This window comes from Moschus berezovskii, chromosome 3 (assembly GCF_049115385.1).
Source record: "Moschus berezovskii isolate FMDL1 chromosome 3, NW_MosBer_1.0, whole genome shotgun sequence".
Taxonomy (NCBI): domain Eukaryota; kingdom Metazoa; phylum Chordata; class Mammalia; order Artiodactyla; family Moschidae; genus Moschus; species Moschus berezovskii.
In genome coordinates, this window is record NC_142462.1 from 112,308,567 (window position 1) to 112,332,343 (window position 23,777).

A 23,777-nucleotide genomic window follows, 5' to 3' on the forward strand; every position below is an offset into this window, starting at 1 on the left:
ACCTTCCCGCACACAAAAGAACAATATTCTGACCCACATTTGCAGAGTGACAGCCAACCATCAGACTCAGACCTTTCCTAGGCACACTCCAGGGCAAATGAAAATTTGTGTGCATGGTTTGATAAAGTTTTGCCAATTTAACACATTTCTGAGTCTATCACTATGCTTATGAGTGCAAACCTGAAGAGCAGCACTAAGCAAGCTGTCTTCAAATGGATGAAAGTTTTGTTCTTCGAGGCATCTCTTCAGGATACTAATTGCAAAGAAAAAAAAAAAACCATAGATATGGCCATCTGTAATTGGAATCCTGCAAAATGTTTTCCTCTTCATTTTTATTTATTTATTAACATTCCTGTCCTCTACTACAGGGCACTTGGACCCAGCAGAGGGACTAAAGGGAGATTCATGGTGCCTCAGTGACACACCCCCCTGCACTACTATAGCCCCTCTGAGCCCCCCTTCAGTCAGCACCAAGCCCTCACATGCACTTGGGATGCTCCACGTCAAAAGGAACCCTGTGTTAAATCTTTCCTAAGAAATCCTGGGATGAGATGGATGGTGTTTTCTCTCTCCCCACTTACAATGTGCAGTGCAGATTTGGCAAGCAGGTAAGACCCTTGACATGCCTTCAATAGGAAGTCCTACTGTGCTTGAGAGAGAAAACACGGAGAAGGACCGTGCATCCGGTCAGGCATCTGTCTCTCCTTTCTCGCGTGCTCTCCTGTCACACTTCCCCCGGATGCTCCGGGGCAAGACAGAGAAACCTGAAACTGACTGGAAGCATCTGTGGGGCAGACGTGAGGAACATCACCTGAGGCTTTTCAGCCTCGGTATGTAGCCCCTATTCCCTGGTGGCTCAGTGGTAAAGACCTGCCTGTCAATGCAGGAGACGCAGGTTCAATCCCTGGGTCAGGAAGATCCCCTGGAGAAGGAAATGGCAACCCACTCCAGTATTCTTGCCTGGAGAGTCCCAGGCACAGAGGAGCCTGGCGGGCTACAGTCCACGTGGCCGCAAGAGTCGGACATGACTGAGCTACTAGAACAACAACAATAAAGTAACCTGGAAGCTCCCTGGTTCTCTTGTGATGCCAGCAGCCCCAGGTCCCCCAAAGATCACAGAGCACTCAACATCGCCATGGGTTTCCCTCGAAGCTCCCTCTCCTCCACTGCCCTCCTCCCTCAATTCATCACACTGACACACTCCTCAAATTGGAAAATCTTTCTCCCTTTCCCCAAATCTCCATTCCTGAAGTGCGGTTTCCATTCTGATGACCGTGTGTCACAATAACCAGGGGTGCCTGCGGGAAGTGTGCTTCGGGTGAGGGAATGTAGGTCTCTCTTTCCTAAAGCCAAGACTTCTCCCCGCCAGCCAGCCCACAATATCCCCTGCCTCCCTCACCCTGTCACCCACAAGGCAAATACAGGGAACTAGCAGTGCAACATCTCTTCCTTTGCCTTTAACCAATCAAGCCACTCTGAGCAGTCAAAGATAACACCCTTCTGCTAAGCCTGGGGCTTTGAACACTGGAAACTAATCATTTATACAGCTCAACACTAGCATCAGCCTCTCCTCAAGCAAAGCCTCCTAAGTGTGTGCATGCATAATTTCACTCTCTTTCCGATTCCAGGCCAAGCAAGAAAGTGTCAATGCCACCTTCTTCTCCCAAAGTGTTCTTGCTTCCACGACTGCTACTCTGATGCCCAGTTTATACCTGATCCGCCCTTGTTTTCACAACAGTGCCTGGGAGTGGGATGCACTCCAGGATACCTACTTAATTCAGCTGAAGTTTGGAAAAAAACTTCCCATGCATTACAGTGACCAGCACAGTCAACTGAGGAAGTTAACTGAGGAGCAAGGTCTCACACTCAATAGATAACACTGAAGTACTTGTTCAATGGGTGGGCGCACCTCTGAGCAGAACCAGGCACAGAAGCCCCCGGCATGAGAACGATCAGTGAGTCCACCTGGATGACCGGTGAGTGATCCACCTCTGTCCCAACTTACCTCCATGTGCCATTTCTGAACATGGGTTGGACACTCCAGGAAGAGCCGAAGATGTTCAAAGACTTGGAGAAGCAGTCGTTGTAGATCAAGCCCGTGTAGATGGAGAAGATGCCCATGAGGAGGATGAGGTAGCGCCCATGGAAGAAGGTGTTCCATATCTGGCCCCAGAAAGATAGAGGACAACCATCAGTGGGCTTTGCACCAGACCCCAGGGACGTGTTTTATAGGAGGCCCCCAGCACCACTGGACAGCTGCAGCCAAGACACGGCATCCTACATACAGGGGCCATGTTGGCCACCAGGCCGGTGTCAAAGTGATCCAAACAGAAAGAGCACACCCTCCCTGATCTTCCTGAGCTTCTACAGCTGATCCAGAAAAGTCCTGAAATGGCAGTTATCGCAGAAACAAACCACATTGTCTTACAGCCTTTAATTCAGCCTTGGTTAGAAAATGTAACTGAAGAAAAGTGTCAGCTGTAAAGGATGCACTTGAAAATGAGCAACTGCTGCCTTACTCCTTCCAGGAGACAAGAACAGAGCTGCCACTCACGCTGCTAAATTGTATGGCAAGTCAAATCCACACCTGTGATATCGAGGGGGCTTCTCTGGTGGCTCAGACAATAAAGAAGCTGCTCGCAGTACAGGAGACCTCCCTTCGATCCCTGAGTCAGGAAGATCCCCTGGAAAAGGGAATGGGAACCCACTCCAGTATTCTTGCCTAGAGGATCCCATGGACAGAGGAGCCTGGCGAGCTATAGTCCATGGGGTTGCAGAGTCAGACATGACTATGGACTAACACTTCACTTTGACTGATAACACTGAGTCTCTAAGCACATCCACTAAGAAAAGGGAAGCCCTTTCTCTAAGACTGGTTGATATATATCAGTCATTCTCAAAACTGCTTAAGTATGAGACTTTAAGTATTAATTATAGGTAAGCATATCTGTTAAGATGCTTGTCATGGAAAACACTGTTGGACATAGGTTGATTCTCCCACTAACCCTGTTTATGACTGACTAGCTATGACATCATTGAACTAGCATGACTTAAGTCAACTAGTATTAAAGATGGCAGGTATTCTTAAAATTCAGGATAGAGTTAAAAGGTATGCATCCAGTTTATAAAATGTACTATAATGGACACAAAGTTAGTGAACTGATTAACCATAAAGAAAGCTGAGCACTGAAGAATTGAAGCTTTTGAACTGTGGTGCTGGAGAAGACTCTTGAGAGTCCCTTGGACTGCAAGGAGATCCAACCAGTCCATCCTAAAGGAAATCAGTCCTGAATATTCACTGGGACTGATGCTAAAGCTGAAGCTCCAATACTTTGGCCACCTGATGCAAAGAACTGACTCATTGGAAAAGACCCTGATGCTGAGAAAGATTGATGGCAGGAGGAGAAGGGGATGACAGAGAATGAGATGGTTGGATGGCATCACTGACTCGATGGACATGAGTTTGAGCAAGTTCTGGGAGTTGGTGAAGGACAGGGAAGCCTAGCGTGCTGCAGTCCATGGGGTCACAAAGAGTCAGACATGACTGAACTAAATTGATTAAGTTGAAACAATGCAGACTTGAGTTGTCTCAATCTTCACAATACTGTGAAGGGACTTCATGGAAAATGTGGAAATTTCAAGTGTGAACTGATGTGAAGACATAATATTCAGGATTTCTCAGTGTTACATAAGGACACTGAGAATGGGCTGATTGTAGAAGGGCTCTGCCGTGAAAAAATAGTTGTGATATTTTGAGTGAAAAAAAAGGAAGCTACAAAATAACATGGACTATTTCATCTCAGTTTTAGAAAATTATGTACTTGTGTATAAGCACAGAAAAAAGCATTAATTGTAATTTTCCCTAGGTAGTTAGATTATTGGATTTTCCCAATTTTTACAAGAAACATATATTGCTTTTCTAATCAAACGGAGGAAAAAATCAACATTGGAAAAAAAGTAAAGGAAAAGATCAATACTTTCTTGAAAAATATACAATAAACAAAGATGGTACTATACCAAACCATCCAAAGGATTTACCTTTGGCCAGGAATTTTTATGCTGAATTCTGGTCCCTTTTTTTAACTTTCCATCTTTCCCTTACTTTTCAAAACAACATGTTATTTCCATGGTGAAAACAATAGACACATTTTTCATGTTCTACTTATAACCGCCAAGAAAACAGGTGAGACAGTTGATGGGCACCCACCTCATTGGTCGACTTTTGAGCGAGCAAGTGTTTCTCATTAAGGACCATCCAAAGGGCTGCCAGGAACATCACAGTTCCATGACCACAGTCTCCAAACATCACCGCGAACAGGAAGGGGAAAGTGATGATGGTGTAGGGAGCTGCAGAGGTGAGACCACAATGGCCTGAGTCCTCCCAACATTCTTTCAGCCCCACATCAAAGATTTCCCTACCAGGCTCCATGACATAAAAGCTGGTCCCTTGTGTCCTTCTGACCCTGTCTTCCCTTACCATCCCCACCCCTGACACTCACTTAGCCCTCACATACATTAACTCCTCAGTAGGTGTGAGTATTATTACTCCCCACTTTACAGATGAGCTGAGTTTTGGAGCAGCTAAGTGACCTTCTGAAGCTCCAATACTTTGGCCACCTGATGTGAAGAGTCGACTCATTGGAAAAGACTCTGATGCTGGAAAATATTGAGGGCAGGAGGAGAAGGGGCAACAGGGGATGAGATGGTTGGATGGCATCACCAACTCAATGGACAGGAGTTTGAGCAAACTCCAGGAAATAGTGGAGGACAGGGAGGCCTGGTATGCTGCAGTCCATGAGGTCACAAAGAGTCGGACATGATTTAACAACTGAACAACACCAACAAAAGTGACTTTCCCCAAGATCACAAAGTTTAATGGGATTTGAAACCAGTTTCCTCTAAGTGCTTTCTATACCCTGTCCACTACCACATTTTGTTTGTTTTTCAACCATTCACATGCACCACGCACCTCCAGCAGTTACTCACAGGACCCTGCAATACAGGTCACAAGTTAGATTCAAACTCAGGCTGGAGAACAGCAGCACCATGAACTGCCTGGCTAAAGGACATCTGGTCTACCCTCTTACTTTACAAATCAGACTCAGTGATACAGTATCACTGAGAATCCAGTCTTCTGACTAAAAGTCCTATCTGTGCCCACTGCCATCTCTCCCACACAACACTATGTGACTGTAAAGATGGCTAAGATGACCCTCATTGAATCAGTATGAAAATGAAAACTGAATTTGTCTGCCTGAGAATAGGTAAAATCCTGCCAAGGAGCAAATCTCGCTAATCACCATTTTAAAAGACAATTAGAGGCACTGGAAAACCAAGTAAGATTTTAGGAATGTCACAGTCCAAAGCAATGAACTGCCAAGGCCACAACTGGGGTAAATCTTATCCAATTTTCCTTTTCAAGCTGCCTGATTGAGAAACACATCAGATTCCTTTACCTGGGTTCATCTCCCGGTAACTGCCTATGCCATACGCATCTACAATATTCTGGAAGCCAGCTGTGAATTTATTTGTCCTGTTAAACGTGGGAGGAGCTGTTTTAGACTGCACTGCTGTTAAGATAGGGACCATAGAGGAGCCACTTAGTTCCTGCAAAAAGAACATATAAGAAGATGTTAGGAAGAAAGCCATCGGCTAGGTGTAAGCACAGGGATCACAGTCCAACTCCTGTCACTTACTCAGTGAACTTGGGACAATCTCTTGACCTGAGACTCATGATTTCATCTGAAGTTAGTACTTATGTAATTTATCTTAAAGGAGAGTAGAGTTCCTCCTGATTCTCTGGCAATCTCCATCCTCAAGCTTCTGCAAATGTTATGCACAGTTCTGAGCCCTCTACTCTTCCTTTCTACTTACTCTCTCAAGAGTTTATTCACTTTTCAAATTTTGTTCCTGCATTCCTAATGGCCTTGACCCTCTCCCAAATTTCAGTGGGGCGAATAGGTGATGAGACAGGCCCCCCGGGCAGAGAGAGGACTCAGGAGCACAGTGAGAGTTACATAAGGTGCGTGAGTGCTCAGCACAGCGGCAGGCATGGGGAGCCATCCACTCCCTGTGTTCTGGCTATTGTTGCAGGTGTCTGGTTGTCTGTCTTTCAAGCCCGACAAAGCTAGCAGAGTGACAGCACATCAGTGCCCAGTACACTCTTGCTAAGATCAAAGAAATGTTGCCTGTGGGTAAGGCAGTGAGAAGAATAGGCATTTCTGACACATGCCCACACACTGGGTAAGGACCGAAGACGCAAAGATAGAGAAAATCCTACCAGGTAAGGGTCATGTGACCTAGGAGGCTAGCAATCTGAACACCTGGCAGAGGGCCCACTCAACTGTTCGTGACCCTCCCCGCCCTCTGTCCCCTCTCCCACACACCACGCCTTGCTCCAGCGCCCTCCTGATGCGCACAGTGTCTGCCACCGGGAACCAGATCTCAGCGATGACACACTGCTGGGTGACGTCAATGTTGCACATGTTCAGGATGTGGTAAATGGCCTTCATCTTCTGCACTTTGATGACCCAGGAGTGCCAGTTGGCAGCTGCTTCTTGCAAGAGGCTCTGACGGTGAGACTCTGTCTGTGTTAACACCTGGCCAAAAAAACAATACCCAGCAAAACAAAGGACACTCAGGGAGATGCCAGATAACATGGCAAAAATGCAGGATAGCCAGACCTGGAGGCGTCCTTGGCTCTGGGCCGCTCCTCTGCCTCGCAGTTCTCACCTGGCCTTGAACTCCCGAACTAGAGGTTAAAGCCCTGAGGCCAGGACTGTATTTTCCTTTTCTTCTAAACTCCTTATAGTATTATTGTGATGGGTTGAATGGTGTCCCCCCAAAAAAACATGCTGAAGTCCTAAGACTGGAGCTGGGAACATGATCTTACTTGGAAATATGGTCTTGCAGATGTGATCAGCTTAAAATGAGATAATGCTGGAATAGGGTGGGCACTATTCCAGTATGACCAGTGTTTTTATAAGAAATTTGGACACTGAGGCCCACAGGGAAGATGTGTGTGATGGGGGCAGAGACTGGAGTGACACATCAACAAAGCAAGGACCAGCAAGGATGGCTGACAGCCACCAGCGGCCGGGAAGATGCCTTAGTCCACTCGAGCGGCTATGATAAAATATCATAGACTGGTGCTTTGTGACAGAAAGTTTTCCCAGGTCTGGAAGGTGGAAGTCTGAGATTAGCATGGTTGAAGGTCCTTGCCTCAGCTGCAGGCTTCAAATTCTAACCCAACATGGTAGAAGGGGCAAGCCAGCTCTCTAGGGTCTTTTTAAAAGGACATTAATCCCATACAGGAGAACCCCAATCTCATGAACTAATCACCTCCCAAAGGCCCCATCTCCCAATACCATCATCCGGGTCATTAGGTTTTTATGGCGTTTTGTTGGCTTTTTTTTTTTTTTTTTTCCCTGCACTGGGCCTTTGTTGTAGCACACAGGCTTTTTATTGCTGCACTCGGGTTTTCTCTACTGTGGCAAGCAGGGGCTACTCTTGTCAGGGAGCACAGGCTGTAGGGAGCACGGGCTGTAGGGTGCACTGGCTCAGTAGTTGTGGTGCATGGGCTTGGTTGCCCCCAGCATGTGGTATCTCAGTTCCTGGACCAGGGATTCAACCCATGTCCCCTGCATTGGCAGGCAGATTCTTAACCACTGGACCACCAGGGAAGTCCCAGGCATTAGGTTTTTAACATTCAAATTTTGGGGTGATACAAACATGTAAACTATAGCAGGACAGGCAAGCAAGGATCCTTTCCTCGTGCCTTCAGAGGAAGCCTGGCTCTGCTGACACCTTGATTTCAGACTTCTCACCACAGAACTGTGAGAGAATAAATTTCGTTATTTTAAGCCACCCAGTTTGCAGTAATTTGTTCCATCAGCCAAAGGAAACTAATACATCTATCGAAATGCCTTACATACCAAACCTCTCCAATAAATGACAAGCGAATTAATGAATGAAGGAATGAAGGTGATCTGGCCCACTAGGATTTATTTAAATGGAGCCAGTTTTTGTTCTGATGATACAACCCAGTAACCCTTTCAGTAACCATTACACTGGGCTACCCCAAGACATCTGAAACCTAAGTGTAAGTCTAACCTAACTTTCATCCTCCTCATGAGACTTTTGTTTTGTTTTAGCTGTGCCACATGGCATGCAGGATCTCGTTCCCTAACCAGGGATCGAACCCGAGTTCCCTGCAGAGGAAGCACAGAGTCCCAACCCCTGAGCCAGCAGGGAAGTCCCTCCTCATGCGGTTTTCATAAAACCCGGCAAAGTATTCAGGGGAAAAGACTTCAAGGGTAATTGCTTCAAGGAAAGAGTCTCCCTGACAAGTGACAAAGAGGGAAGAAAGAAGATTAGAGAATCAAACACTGCTTTTTCTGGGAAGATGAACACACACACATCTAATTTCTAAAGATACTCATTGAGGACCTAGATTTGTGCTGACCATACAGCAGCCACATTAAATACAAATAAAAATCCACTCCCCCAGGTGCACCAGCCACATTTCAAATGCTCAGGGGTGACGTGTGGCTCATGACTATGACACTGGACTCACATGTTATATAACATTTCCACCACCACCTACTGGACAGGACTGATCTGGAATACACCATTTGATACAGGCCAGCAGCTTTCAGGGATTACTCACAAAGCTTATTACTATTATTGAAGAAAAGTCCTATGTTTTGAGAGCCATCCTAGGTGACGACTGATTCAGTAAGAGGATATGAACTGGGGGCATGTTCATATGTGAAACTTGACTCACTGCCTTGACAGAATTAATTGCTTGGCTCACACAACTGGGCAAGTCCATGGAGGAAAAAATCAGCAAGACTGGCTGTTTGCCTTCATTGGCTAGTGAGTTATATCATGGAGGCAGCCTAGGCCAGTCTGGCAATAAAAGTTTCCTTTTATCAGCCTGAAGGCTGACCAGGGCCGTGGTTAACTCTAAGCCCCGGCAAAGCATCCCTGACAAGCAGAATCATCATGAGCTTAGTGAATGCCATCCGTCTCCTAATTATGAAGCCTTCTGCAGCAACAGTGAGACGAGCATAGCAGACATTCCAGCCAACCTTGGAGTAAGGGCCCTGGGAGACAGGACTCATAGGAAATGGCAGGTGTTCATGTCACAGGCCTGAACGCCTCACTCACGGTGAATAAATCTTCCAGCCTCATGTTGACGCCCTGCAGCATCTCTTTGCGCTCCGACACCAGCTCTGGGCAGGGGTATACGGTGGCTCGAAACCTGTGTTTCAAACATTCCACCGGACACACATGGGTAATTGCCAAGAAGCAGAGGCACATCCTTTTCTACTAACCCATCCCTTGTTCACTTTGGTTAGATGACCACCTTCCCCCACAGTAACCATCCAGTGAGCAGCCAGACAATGGATCTCGGCCTATGGTTCCCAACACATGGCTCACACCATCTGAATTAAACCTGTGGTTCTATTATATGAATGGGCTCCACTCAAACCACAAAACCCACCAGCTGGTATATAAAAACGACTGCAAGCTTGACTAGTCTCTTCTTCCCCCCAGAACTTACTATGTTGGTGTCTTTTCTCTACTGAATTTCTGCTTCTAAGGGGCTGCACATAAGATGATTCAGTGACCTCAGAAACAACTAAGCATGCAGTTTGCTTGTTCTTTAGCAGTTGATAAAGGAGTGAGAAGGAATCAACTGAAACGTCTTTTTCAACTTTTTAAATTTTATTCATCAAGATCTGTTTCTAGTCCCACAGTTACTAAAAGGCCGTTCCCTTTTTGGCACTATTATCAAACATGGGAAAGTTATTCTAAAACCTTAAGCAACCTCAAAGAAGCCCTACTCAAGCCTTGTTGCTGTTCAGTTGCTAAGTTGTATCCAACTCTCTGCGCCCCCATGGACTATGGCATACCAGGTTTCTCTGTCCGTAGGAATTCCCAGACAAGAATACCAGAGAGGGTTGCCATTCCCTTCTCCAGGGGATCTTCCCCATCCAGGAATTGAACCCATGCCTCCTGCATTGGCAAGAGAATTCACTACCCCTGAGCCACCAGGAAAGTTAATTTTTTATTGCACAGACCCTGAACTAATCCTGACCCAAATAGCTGATAAAAAGAACCTTTAATAGCTGCTTACCCATCACAGACCTTCTTGATTTTCTCTCTGAGCTGTTCTCCTTGATAAAATATGATGAATATATTCTTTTTAATTTCTTCTCTCTGGAAAATCAGAACAGTAAAATGTATGTGTTTAGAATTTATTTTTTTCTAAATTTAAAATTGGAAAACTTCAACTTCTCCCAGTTGATTCAAGTTCGTAATATTATGATTGAGGGCAAGGCCACGGAGGAAGGCTGGGTGGGGCCCTCAAGCAGGCTGATGCAGCTTCAGAGGGACAACATCGCTGTCTGCTACACCAGAGGGATCACAGCTGAACCTTGTATTCAGCTCTGAGCCTAAGAGATGTGTTAATAAACAAGAAAACATGCAGAAGAGAAGGAACCAGGATATGCGAGGCTTAAAGTAAAAGTAGCTGACCTAGCTCACCAGAGTTAACTAATAAACAACATCTACTCACTGGAAAAGACTCTGATGATGGGAAAGGTTGGGGGCGGGAGGAGAAGGGGACGACAGAGAATGAGATGGCTGGATGGCATCACCAACTCTGTGGACATGAGTTTGAGTGAACTCCGGGAGTTGGTGATGGACAGGGAGGCCTGGCGTGCTGTGATTCATGGGGTCACGGAGAGTCAGACACGACTGAGCGACTGAATTGAACTGAACTGAACTGATACTTCAGGGATGAATGGTATTTGACATTTAACAAAGACAGAGCCAGCAGTCATGTATGGATGTGAGAGTTGGACCAGAAAGAAGACTGAGCACCGAAGAATTGATGCTTTTGAACTGTGGTGCTGGAGAAGACTCTAAGGGTCCCTTGGACAAGAAGAAAACCAAATCAGTCAATCCTAAGGGAAATCAACCCTGAATATCCATTAGAAGGACTGATGCTGAAGCTCCAATACTTTGGCCACCTGATGCGAAGAATTGACTCATTGGAAAAGACCCTGATGCTGGGAAATATGGAAAGCAAAATGAGAAGGAGGCAGCAGAGGATGATGGTTAGATGGCATCACTGACTCAATAGATCTGAGTCTGAGCAAACTCCGGGAGATAGTGAAGGACAGGGAGGCCTGGTGTGTGGCAGCTTATGGGGTCTCAGAGTCGGAGATGACTGAGCAACTGAACAGTGACAATGAAGAGCCAGGTCTAATGTTTGACTCACATACTCACTGTATGCCCAAAGGAACAACGATTAAATGCATTTTTAAAGTCCAAGTCTAACATTTCATAAGAAAAGGAAAATGGGTATTTCACAAGCATGTATGGAAATGTTCAACCTTCTGTTCCGTTCCGTTGCTCAGTCGTGTCTGACTCTTTGCGACCCCGTGGACTGTAGCCTACCAGGCTTCTCCGTCCATGAGATTCTCCAGGCAAGAATACTGGAGTGGGTTACCGTTTCCTTCTCCAGGGGATCTTCCCGACCCAGGGATCAAACCCGGGTCTCCCGCATTGGAGGCAGATGCTTTAACCTCTGAGCCACCAGGGAAAGAAATGCACTTTCTTACTCTTATTTAGTTTAGGGTGGGGAGTGAAGGTAAAATGATGAAACCCACTGTTGGAAAAGTGATAACAAATCCAACACACTCATCACACATGACTTACGTCTCAGGTATCTTTGGAATCAGTATGACTCCACTGAAAAGCTACTTGTCAGGACACATCAAGGGTCATGAAAATGCCCACACCCTTTAAGCCAGCAATCCTGTTTCCTTGAATTCATATCATGGAACTAGTTCAAAAGTAAACAAAAATTCACATGCATGAAGATGCTTATCGTAGTGTCTATATTCTGGAGAAAAATTGGAAATTAAGTGTCTAAAAACAGATAGTAAATGTCACATCAACTCAATGGAAACATTAGGCACCAACTGAAAATAATATCAAAATGAACTGTCTCTTTGATAGCTGCTCATGGGAGCAGGAAAGGGGTATTTTAGGATTCAGGGAGCTTCCTGCTTTACATTATTTCCAAAGGTTCCCTCACCCATGGAGCACCACTCCTACCCATGGTCCTTTGCTGAATCTCTTAGATCTTCTTGTCTCTGGATTCACCAGACCCAGGAATCCATTCTGACCACACACCATCTGCTCAGTGACCTTCAAAGTCATCAGGCTAAAGTCATCTTACTTTATAAATACTTTCTTTACCGCCAGGACTACAGAGTGTCAAAACATGATTATGAAAAGTAATGATTCAATGTCACATTTTAAAATATTAATATTTATAGGACATACTGTAATACAGGAGGGCATTTATATTATCTAAAATCAACAGAAGGCAAAAAAAAAAGATTTCCATCTTTTAACTGCTGCTGCTGCTGCTGCTAAGTCACTTCAGTCGTGTCCGACTCTGTGTGACCCCATAGACGGCAGCCCACCAGGCTCCCCCGTCCCTGGGATTCTCCAGGCAAGAACACAGGAGTGGGTTGCCATTTCCTTCTCCAACTATAACCATATTAAATCATACCTGCCTATAGCTATGGACTACAGGAAAAGAGCACAAGAAAAAATAAAAATAAAGACATGAGAATGGTGAAGTTTTGTGCTTTTTAAAAAAACAAACTTTTTAATTTTAAATCGTATTTAACTGTGAAGTTGTTTTCCATGAAATAAAGCTTAAATTTGCACTTCTTAGCCTTTATTTTTTACACTAGATTATGATTTTTTTTTTTTAGAAATAAACCAAGCTTCTTGGAATTAAAAAGTGGATTTAAATACTAACAAGATGGGTGGAAGAAGCAAATCCTACAAAATTAGTGGCAGTAATGCATGGCACTCAATGAAGGAGACCCTCAAAATCTTCATTCCAAATGTATGTCTGTTGACTACCAGGAACTAACCACAAGCTGGTTAATAATGCGGGCTCCTGGGCACCACCATAGACCCACAGTATCAGAATCCACATTGAACATCTTCTGCTTGAGTGCACCCTGCAGCTTGGAGCACACTGACCTATGTCAGTTATCAGTGCTTTGTGATGAAGACATAGCTGCCGACCCATACGGCACCAGTACAGCCAAGTTTCCAGGAACTGGTCCAGTTAAGTCATTTGGAGGAATGACCACTTATGAGGTGCTAACAAGACGCAGTCCTGAAACTGACCTTTCAGAAGTATTTTTGAAAAAGGAGGGACGAGGAAGAAAAAAGAAAAGAAAGGAGAAAAAAAGGAAATAGATATTAACTTCATAGAGCTAAAGACTCAGGATTTGAAAGAACAAAACCCCCTGGCAGGGCAAACACCTCTGGCGGGGCTAAAGGAAACTTAAGAGAATGTTTTCTGCAGCCTGAGATACCCACTGTAACGGGATCTTCCAGAACTGTGTCCATCTCACTGAACTTTATGTAGATGTTTCCTCGGCAAATTCGCCATAGCAGCCTCTCAAAGGAAGCCATCCTCTCCCGGTTGACCACACCGGCTGTGAACCTGGGCAGTCAGAAGAGGAGATGTTACTGAGGCACAGGGAGTGGAGACAGGCAGAAGAGCCCATGGGATGTGAAGATAAGCAGCCAGAAGGCAGAAACCCACTGCCCTCTGAGCAGGAGGGAAGGACATGGCCCTGCTTAGCACTCTGGATCCCAGTCCCAATGTACCCCGACTCCCCTCTGACCTCCTGTTCCCTTTGACATGTCCACATGTTCTTAATCATCCCAATACTATATGTTCACTTATTTGCAATTAACAATATGACAGAACATTCATTATATCATTGTAGCTAAAAGAAGCAAGTGTTCATTCAATCTGCTCAACAATGGTCTCTATGCATTTATACAAATAATGTACTAGGACTGAAATGTATGTATTGATGTCTATACATCTCTACTTATCCAACCATCTAGGTAGCTAGATAAGTTTCTAACTCAAACTTTTCACATTAACTTTAAAATGGTTACTTTCATTGGCCCATTATTGTAGATGTGTGTTACCCAGTATTACCTTCTGATCAAATATTTTCAGTACATAGTTTCCTTTCCATTTCAAATTCAATGTCTAGTGCTTCCAATAGCAGGCCCCTAAGTATCTGCTGAATAAAGAACTAGAATTTCAAAACTCACTTTCAATTTTACTTCAACAGTAAATGAAATCCTACCATTTTGAATCATCACACATTTTGGTGGGTATTATCATACTTTATTACTTCTACCTGTGGAAGACATGACTGCCCAACTACCTCATTGCTAATTACACTTCAATCTTCACACTCCAAATCTATTATCAAAACAGTGGTTTAGAGATAAGGCAAAAAAACATGTATCCCATAGCCCTGTTCCAAAGGCAGGGACAGTCAAGAAACTCCACCTAAAAAATTATCACTACATCCTTCCCACATGGAGACAATACAAACATCGCACTCTTCAGACTCAAGAATGTCAGTCTCACCATTAAAAAGGTAACACTACCTACAACTCCACCAACCAGGTCAGGTTAGACTTGGGTATTTTACTGGGTGGAGGCCTATAATCCTGTGAAATAGTCCTCTTGTCCGTCATTATTTGTCCATTTATTCATTCACTCAAACAGTCGGGGAAATCTACCACATGCCAGGCACTGAGCATACAGACCAGGGACCCAGCTACACATAACTTTCAGAGCAGGAATTTCACTGACCCCAGCTTTCCACTAATGTACGCAGGCGTAGGTCTTAACTCCAGGAGACCGGAAGTGTCTTCCACAAAGAAATCATCTGCTAAGTTGGCTTCTGTCTGAAAGTCAAAGAATCACTATTTTCATTTAAATGTACTTAGAATATCTTAAAAGCACCCACATTGCATGACTTTGTCTGCTTTTATATAATTACTCAATTTTCTACAAATAGAATTCAGAAGACCTGATGCTTAAACCTAATCTAGTTTTCTGTTTCAAATAAAAATTGAACTGTGTATTTAAAACAAGGTCTCTTCCTACCAAAATCCCAAATCTGCTCAAACTAATTGGTGAGCTTTTCTCTGATTTCCATTTCTCTCTGGGCCATTTGGGCCATGTACTTTATTAGTGAGCTCCTTAATATTTTTGCATTCATTTCAACCAACGCCACATGCCACCCTAACCCTTGTCACCCACAGCCCAGCCAGATAACAGAAACATCCCAATTTACTCATATTCCAAACCAAACAGTTGTCAAAATAGAAATTTGAGGTTCTAGAGAAAAGGACTCTTGAATACACAGTCCCCAAATTACAACCTCAAAGAAGTCCTGGGTTTTCTTGAGGAGATGTTTGAATTCCGTCAGTTCTAGGAAGTTTTTCTTCAAAGCCTGATAGTTCTGATTGGCTTCCTGAAGCTCTCCTTCCAGTTTTTCTAGAGCAGTCTTTGCAGGAGGGAAAAAGAAAGTAAGCCAGGCAGAAAGCACTATGACATTTACTGTACATTAACCACAACAAATAATATCAAGTATGCAGAGCATCACAACGTAGCTTGAAGTTGAGAGGCCTGTTCAGTCAAACTCAACAAGACTGTAGAGGTGAAAGTACAGACATCACTTTGTTGACAAAGACCTGTATAGTCAAAGCTACGGCTTTTTCAATAGTCATGTATGGATGTAAGAGATGGACCATAAAGAAGGCTGAGCACCGAATAATTGATGCTTTCAAATTGTGGTGCTGGAGAAGGCTCTTGAGAGTCCGTTGGTCTGCAAGGAGATCAAACCAGTCAATCCTAAAGAAAATCAACCCTGAATATTCACTGGAAGGACTGAGGCTGAAGCTGAAGCTCCAGTACTTCAGCCACCTGATGCTAAGAGTCAACTCATTGGAAAAGACTCTGATACTGGGAAAGATAGAAGGCAGGAGGAGAGGGGGATGACAGAGGATGAAATGGTTGGATGGCATCACCAATTCAATGGACATGAGTTCGAGCAAACTCTGGGAAATGGTGAAGAACAGGGAAGCCTGGCCCTGGCATGCTGCAGTCCGTGGGGTTGAGAAGAGTCAGGCATAACTCAGCAACTGAACAAGTACAGCCATGGTCACTCACTCTCAGGAGTTCCCTTATCAAATGGGGAGGACCAGAAAACACTCTGAGGAAGGAAAATGAGCTACATGAGAAGTCAAGCCATTCCGGCAAGTCACATATCAGCATGGGGATTTTTGCTTTTGTTAAACAGGTAACAAGTATATTTGTTTCCAAATTGACACTGGTTATTTTGTGCTCAAACATTCAGTCATGTCCAGCTCTTTGCAACCCCATGGACTGTAGCCCGCTAGGCTCCTCTGTCCATGGGATTCTCCAAGCAAGAACACTGGAATGGGTTGCCATTTCCTCTTCCAGGGGATCTTCCCAACCCAGGGATTGAACCTGCATCTCTTATGTCAATTTGGAAACAAAAACACTTGTTACCCGTTTAACAGAAGCAAAAGTCCCCATGCTTGTTGAATTTTAATGTAATATCAAAGAATACCCACAATTATTTGAAAAGACTATTAAAACACTCCTCCCTTTTCCAACTACCTATTTTTCAAGACTAAATTCAATGAGAACATATCACAACAGATTCAAAGCACATGAAGTCAGTCTTCTATTAAGCCAAACATACATAATAAATTTGCTAACAACATCACTCTTCACTAAAGTTTTTTCTTTGAAAATACAATTATTTTTCATTTAAAATGTTAACATGTAGTGAGATATTTTTAATGAATTAATAAATATTTTACTTTTATTAGTTTTAGTTCCTAATGCAGTTGTTTTTGTTGTTCAGTCACTCAGTTGTATTCAACTCTTCGCAATCCCATGGACTACAGCACACCAGGCTTCCCTATCCTTCACTATTTCCCGGAGCTCACTCAAACTCATGTCCATTGAGTCATCCCCTTCTCCTCCTGCCCTCAATCTTTCCCAGGATCAGGGTCTTTTCCAACGAGTCAGCTCTTCACATCAGGTGGCCAAAGTATTGGAGCTTCAGCACCAGTTCTTCCAGTGAATATTCAGGGTGGATTTCCCTTAGGATTGACTAGTTTGATCCCCTTGCAGTCCAAGGGACTCTCAAGAGTCTTCTCCAGCAGTAAATATCAATAAATATAACCCTCATAAATAAAGCTCTTTGGGATCCTCAACAATGTGTAAGAGGAGTATACAATCAAGGAACCAGCCCAGGGAGCCTGTAGGACTTGAGAGGTAGGACAGGGCCAAGGAGAGCAGATTTTGCTGGCCAGGATGGACCTGACTCAGGCAAGGACACCATGAACATTCTCAAGCAGGGAAGTGACAAGGTAGAGTGATACAGTCCATGGGGTCACAGAGTCGGACACAACTGAGCAACTGGGCATGCACACAGTAACCTATAAGGCAAAAGAATCTGAAAAAGAATATATAAAAAGATTATGGTGAAAACATGAGCCATTAAGCCAGCTCATAGTCCACAAGAATAGCTATAGGTAATTAGGAAGGTGAGGGGGATGGCAGCAGGAGTGGAGCTGCAAGTCTGGTATTAGACACCTAGTGGTCAGACTGAAACTGGAGATGATTTCATGGAAATCCTATTTGTATGGATTAAAACTTTCTCCTCAAATATCCAGATTTTAATATGACAAGATCTAAAATACATTCAAGCGGAGTTGTCAGTCTTGCCAGTCTCATGTTGCTGTTAGAGAATCTAGATTTATACTACTGGTGGCTTCGCCAATTTCAAGAATTTTAAATTATCTTAAAAGAAAACAAAAAGTCACATGAGAAAACCCAGCCAGAGATAAAGCTCAATCAGTGAAGTTCTTCCATACCTGCTCACCTCTCTTAGTGAGCCCTTTCTCTTTTGAGGATAGAAAGTCCTTTTTTTTTTAAACCAAGATCAACAGAGCCTTCCAGGATTTGGATCTGCCCACCTTTCAACAACATGTGAAATGCCAGGCTGGATGAATCCCAAGCTGAAATCAAGATTGCCCAGAGAAGTATCAACAACCTCAGATGTGCAGATAATACCACACTACTGGCAGAACGTGAAGAGAAACTAAGGAGCCTCCTGATGAGGGTGAAGAGGAAGAGAGTGAAGAACCTGCTGCAAAATTCAACATTCAAAAAATTAAGATCATGGCACCTGGTCCCATCAGGCAAGGTCCCTTCAAGGCAAATAGAGGGGGGGAAAAGTGGAAGCAGTAAATTATTTTCTTTTCTTGGGCTCCAAAATCAGTGTGGATGGTGACTACTGCCAATAAATTAAAAGATGCTGCTCCTTGGAAGGAAAGCTGTGACAAACCTAGACAGCATATTAAAAAGCAGAGACATCACTTTGCCAACAAAGGTCCATACAGTCAAAAGCTATGGTTTTTCCAGTAGTCATGTACAGATATGAGAGCTGGACCAAAAAGAAGGCTGAGCACCAAAGAATTGATGCTTTTGAACTGTGGTGCTAGAGAAGACTTTTGAGAGTCCCTTGAACTGCAAGGAGATCCAACCAGTCAGTCCTAAAGGACTGAAGAACCCTAAAGAATATTCATTGGAAGGACTGATGCTAAAGCTAAAGCCTCAATGCTTTGGCTACCTGAAGTCAAGAGCCAATTCACTGGAAAAGACCCAGGATGCCAGAAAAAACTGAAGGCAAAGGAAGAGGGTGGCAGAGGATGAGATTATTGGATTGGCATCGCCAACTCAATGGACATGAGTCTGAGTAAATTCTGGAAGACAGTAAAGGACAGGGAAGCCTGGTGTGCTGCAGTTCACGGGGTTGCAAAGAGTCAGACACAACTTAGCAACTGAACAACAACAGTAACCTTTTGACACCCTCTCCCCCTGGCTCACCCTCTCCCCTCTCCCCACAGCCTGCTCTAAAAGCTCCTGGAGGCAAGGCCATGTTTCACCAAGGTGCCTTGTGCATAGCAGATACTCAGTGTTCTACAAAAGCAAATTGACAGAGAAGGGAAAGAAAGAGGGAGGGGTCCTCCAGCCAAAAAGTCCTTAGCTAAAGAGTCGGACACGACTGAGCAACTGAACTGAACTGAAAGAAAACCACTACCTTCTCCCACTTGACCTCAGAAGCCAATGTGAGGAGAGGCCTCAATCCAGAGTGGACCCAATGCATCAGACAGACAATTGAGAAGCAAACCACTGGATCTCACAACTCTACTTCTGGGTCTTTATCCAAAGGAAAGGAAATCGTATCTGGAAAAGAAATGGGCATCCCCCTGTTCATTGCAGAATTGTTTACAATAGCCAAGACATGGAAACAACACACATGGCCACCAACAGATGCAAGAGTGACTTTAAAAATTGCACGAGGGGCTTTTCCTGGGGGAGTAACACTGAAAAGTGGACCAACACATAAACCCACCTCCACGCCTTCAGCAATGGGATAGAGGACCATGAGAGGCTTGCATGGTTCACAGGAGATAGGCTTCCATACCGTCCTCTGTAAAGTCAGAAAGAACCTACCTCCAGGATGATCATTTCCCGTGGGAGAGGGGTCAGCGGGGACTTCTCAGGCACCTGAATCTCAATCTCATCTTGCATCTGATCTTCCAGAAAACCTGAAGGATGAAACCCCACGAGAGAGCCCAAGGTGTGTGTGTTTTCTCATACCTAAGAAATGGGGTCAAGCAGGACAGATGCAACTCCCAGCTCAGCTGCCTGAACTGCCCTGGCACCTGCCACAGAACCTGGCCCCCATCTCTACCCCCTCTGCCCCCAACCAGGATCTGCCTCCACCTGGAGTAGCAGTATCACACGTAGGGGCAGACTGCAGGACACCACCCCTGCAAACCATCTCCCTCCCTGCCAGTGCGCGTTCAGACTGCAAAAAGAAGACTGGCTTACGCAGGATTCTCTCCAGTGATTCACACCTTCTGACTTCATTCACAAATTTCCTCTGGAAACGGCTCTCTTTCACATTTAACTAGAGGGAGGGGAAAGCCACAAGGCACACATTAGTAGCAACCGCTGCCAACACATTCTCTTTGGCTATTATTATTATTAATGCTGCAGAATGTTGCTGGAATCATCTTAGGACTAGATACTTCCATGCACAAGACAGGAGAGTTCCAGTCAAAATATACCTTGATATTCTTACACTCAGTTCCCCAAATGCCACAAGCTCTGGCCTCTGTAAATTTTTCTTAAGTTTTAGCTGCACTTACTATCCAAATTGCTTTGAATTCCTCAATGGAGTCATGAATACAATAGGACCTTGAATATAGCACAGCTCCATGCAATGGATCCTGGTCTTCAAGAAAAAGTCAGCATCCTTTTGTGCTGGTGACCCCTCAGCTCAACCCAATAAACGTTATTAAGGAACTACCCCATGTCAGGTCCTGAGTTGGAACTAGGGCTGCAAAGACATGATCCTTCTCTGAAGGGCTTAGTTTTAACTGGACCTTAGTGAGAAAATGAGTGGAATTAGTGAGTCCCATTTTCTAAATTGAATTCAAAAGCTTTTGGTGAGCAACTCAACTGCCTCTGGGAAATGGTACCCTGACTTACTTAAGACAGTCCTATGGTGACCGACGGCAAACAGACTTATTATGGGGATCATTTGAAATGTATAGAAGTACTGATATCCTGGTCTTGTGGTGTACCAGGAACTAACAGTGTTGTAGGTCAATCATACTTCAAAATCAAACAAACCCATAGAAAAAGAGATCAGATTTGTGGTTACCAGAGGTGGGGGTTGAGGTTAACAGAGAAATTGGATGAAGACTGTCAAAAGATACAAACTTCCTTTTATTAGATAAATAAGTTATTATTAGATAATTAGAGAAATAATTTTATCTAATTATGAGATAAATTATTAGACAAATAAGTACTAGGGATATAATGTACATAATAAATATGATGAACACTGCTGTACATTATATATGAAAGTTAAGAGAGTAAATCGTAAGTCTTATGATGTAAGTCAAGTCATTATGCCATACACCTTAAACTTATACAGTGTTATAGGTCAATTATATCTCAGTAAAACTGGGGGGGGGGGTGGAATACAGTCTAGCTCAAGAATATCACCCTCAAGAGACTGTGGACTCCCAAGATACTTTTTCCTCAAACTAACTGGTCAGGAAGCACTGCGTTTTGCCATCATAATAGGGTTGGTAATCCATGTGCCCACTGGATATATCAAATGTCTTGAAGAGGTATACAGGAAATAAAATACAATGTCATCTTCTTTATTATATTAGAGTTTCAAAACGTTCCTATAGAGGTGACACATAAGGAGGAAGGGAGAAATGTTTGCAAGTCAGTTGCCCAATGTTATCACAAATTCTAGCCAGAAGAACAAGAACCACTGAATTCCATTACTCCAGCCCAGGGCACTTCTCCCTGACCTTTATTCACCACCAAGAAGTGGAAACTCCACCTTCTTTTGGTCTCCTATGAATGCAGTACTTACATCTTTGAACTGAACCAATCCAAGCTCTCCAAGCTCAGCTACACAGCAGTATGCAGCCTCCACCTGGAGGAAGAGCTGTGACAAACACATCTCCTCACTTCGGAATATGGACGCCATGTTGGCCCAGCCTTGGTCTGCGGGACACAAAGATATTTGAGGTAACAAATGTGTCTCTGAGTTATATTAAAATCCAACAGGAGAAAAAAATGCAACAGGAATCATTCCTAAATTTAAAAACATAAACAACAAGGTACTACTTTTCACCACCTATCAGACTGGCAAAAGATTTAAAAATATGATTAATAAACTCACATTTGGAGAAGGTGTGAGGAAGCAGGCATTTTCAGACACTTGATACTTGAAGTGTACATTTGTAGAGCATGTTTTTGGTATAGTTTTTTTTAGAGGGCAGTTTGTCAGTATCCACCAAACATTTATGTTATTCATATCCATGACACAAGATTTCCACTGCTCTTCACCCAGATAAACTCGGAGATGTAAGGGAAAATGGACTCACAAGGATGTTTCTGCTGCTGCTGCTGCGTCACTTCAGTCGTGTCCGACTCTGTGCGACCCCATAGATGGCAGCCCACCAGGCTCTCCCGTCCCTGGGATTCTCCAGGCAAGAACACTGGAGTGGGTTGCCATTTCCTTCTCCAATGTGTGAAAGTGAAAGTGAAGTCGCTCAGTCGTGTCCGACCCTTAGCGACCCCACGGACTGCAGCCTACCAGGCTCCTCCATCCATGGGATTTTCTAGGCAAGAGTACTGGAGTGGCTTGCCATTGCCTTCTCCGGGATGTTTCTGACAACACTGTATTTACTAATTATAATAAATGAACCTAACCTAGATATCCATCAACAGGGGAAAGATTAAACTGACACAACAAAACTCTGTGCAGTCAGCAGAAATGAAATAAATCTGTATGTCCTCTATAAGGAAAAAGGATGTTCACCTAGAACCCACTCTCACCCAAGACCCTCCAGGTTGCCCTACTGCTGCCAAACCAAATTGTCTTCCTCAGATCCCAACCTTTTGGAAGAACCATCACATATCCCAGGAGTCGTCCCTTTTCCTTATAATTTTATAATGTATAATCTACTATTTAGCAAACACTGGGTTTTTCCCCCCTGTTTTAAGCCTTCCATTGTCCCATTTTCCCACAGGTTAAAGTCTAAAACCCTTGACGTAACCAAGGAAGGACTGTGTGCATCATCTGGTCTTGGCCCTCCCTTCCCGTTTCCCCGAATTTCTCTGAGAACCTTTGTTCAGGCTTTCCCAAGATTTAGAACCTCAACCCCTTCCTCCCCACCCTGCATCCTCCATACCCCACATACTCCTGTCATTCCTCTTGGGGTAAGAATCCTCTTCTTCCATACGCCTCTCCCGATCCCCAACACTCAGAGAGAACTAAGCCCCCTTCTTTATGCTCCCAGAATATGTTGTTTAGTGGCTAAGTCAGGTCTGACTCTTTGCCACCCCACAGACTGTAGCCCACCAGGCTCCCCTGTCCATGGGGTTTCCCAGACAAGAATACTGGAGCGGGTTGCCATTTCCTTCTCCAGGGGATCTTCCCAACCTAAGGATTAAACCTGTGTCACCGGCACAGGCAGGTGGATTCTTTACGTCTGAGCCACCTGGAAAGCCCTCCCAGAATATAATCGAATACAATCCTCTTCAATTACTTGCTTACTGTCTGTGCTGCCCACTAGCCAGAAAAACCCATGAGATCAGAACTGTTTTTCACTCCATCACCCGTCTAGCTCAATCCCAAAGAAGAGGCTAATCATTTCCGGATTTACTGACAAGAGGCAAAAATCTCCTCCGACCCTCCGGAATGCAGAATCTGGTATTCCATTTGCGCCCGCTGACACCCAGATGATTGAATTTTTCACACGGCCGGTTCCAGCAAGCAAGGCAAAGTTTCCATAGACACAGAAGAAGACATGAGCTTCAGGCAGACCCAAGAGCACAAGACAGAGACCCTCCCTTCCTACCCCAGCCTTGTCGGAGCGGGTCCTCGCGCGGGGCTCCCGCGGCTTCCTTGGCGGGGCCGGGAGGGTAGGGCTCGCGAGCGGCGGGCGGACGGGAGCAGCCCGGCCGCGGACTCCGCAGGCGACTCCCCGCGGCGACCGCCGAGCCCCTCCCGCGGCTTCTCCTCCCGCGGCGCTCGCAGAGCCCCAGGCGGGCCGTGTTGTATCAACACCGGCCTGTCCGAGGCGAGGACAAACCTGCCCCGCCGGCCGGCCCTGCTCACACACCCCCTCCCTCCTCCGCCCCACCTGTGCCCTCGGCCACGACCTTGGGGCCCCACCGGGGTCAGAGACGTCCTTCTCTA

The 23,777-nt window shown here is 44.7% G+C and overlaps 1 protein-coding gene across 1 annotated transcript in view; it reads right to left on the bottom strand.

The window, feature by feature from the left end:
• ATP6V0A4 (ATPase H+ transporting V0 subunit a4) overlaps positions 1–23,581 on the bottom strand; it is a 45,150-nt gene extending 21,569 nt beyond the window's left edge. The window contains exons 1-13 of the mRNA XM_055420284.2: positions 23,437–23,581; positions 21,441–21,574; positions 19,871–19,949; positions 19,490–19,584; positions 15,312–15,437; positions 14,738–14,832; positions 13,429–13,555; positions 10,145–10,227; positions 9,172–9,265; positions 6,387–6,599; positions 5,457–5,607; positions 4,208–4,347; positions 2,006–2,163 (exon numbers count right to left, since the gene is read on the bottom strand). Of these exons, the coding sequence (XP_055276259.1) occupies positions 2,006–2,163; positions 4,208–4,347; positions 5,457–5,607; positions 6,387–6,599; positions 9,172–9,265; positions 10,145–10,227; positions 13,429–13,555; positions 14,738–14,832; positions 15,312–15,437; positions 19,490–19,584; positions 19,871–19,949; positions 21,441–21,557 (1,478 nt within the window). The 5' untranslated portion in view covers positions 21,558–21,574; positions 23,437–23,581. The remainder of the gene's footprint in view (positions 1–2,005; positions 2,164–4,207; positions 4,348–5,456; positions 5,608–6,386; positions 6,600–9,171; positions 9,266–10,144; positions 10,228–13,428; positions 13,556–14,737; positions 14,833–15,311; positions 15,438–19,489; positions 19,585–19,870; positions 19,950–21,440; positions 21,575–23,436) is intronic.
• Between the last annotated feature and the right edge of the window lie 196 nt (positions 23,582–23,777).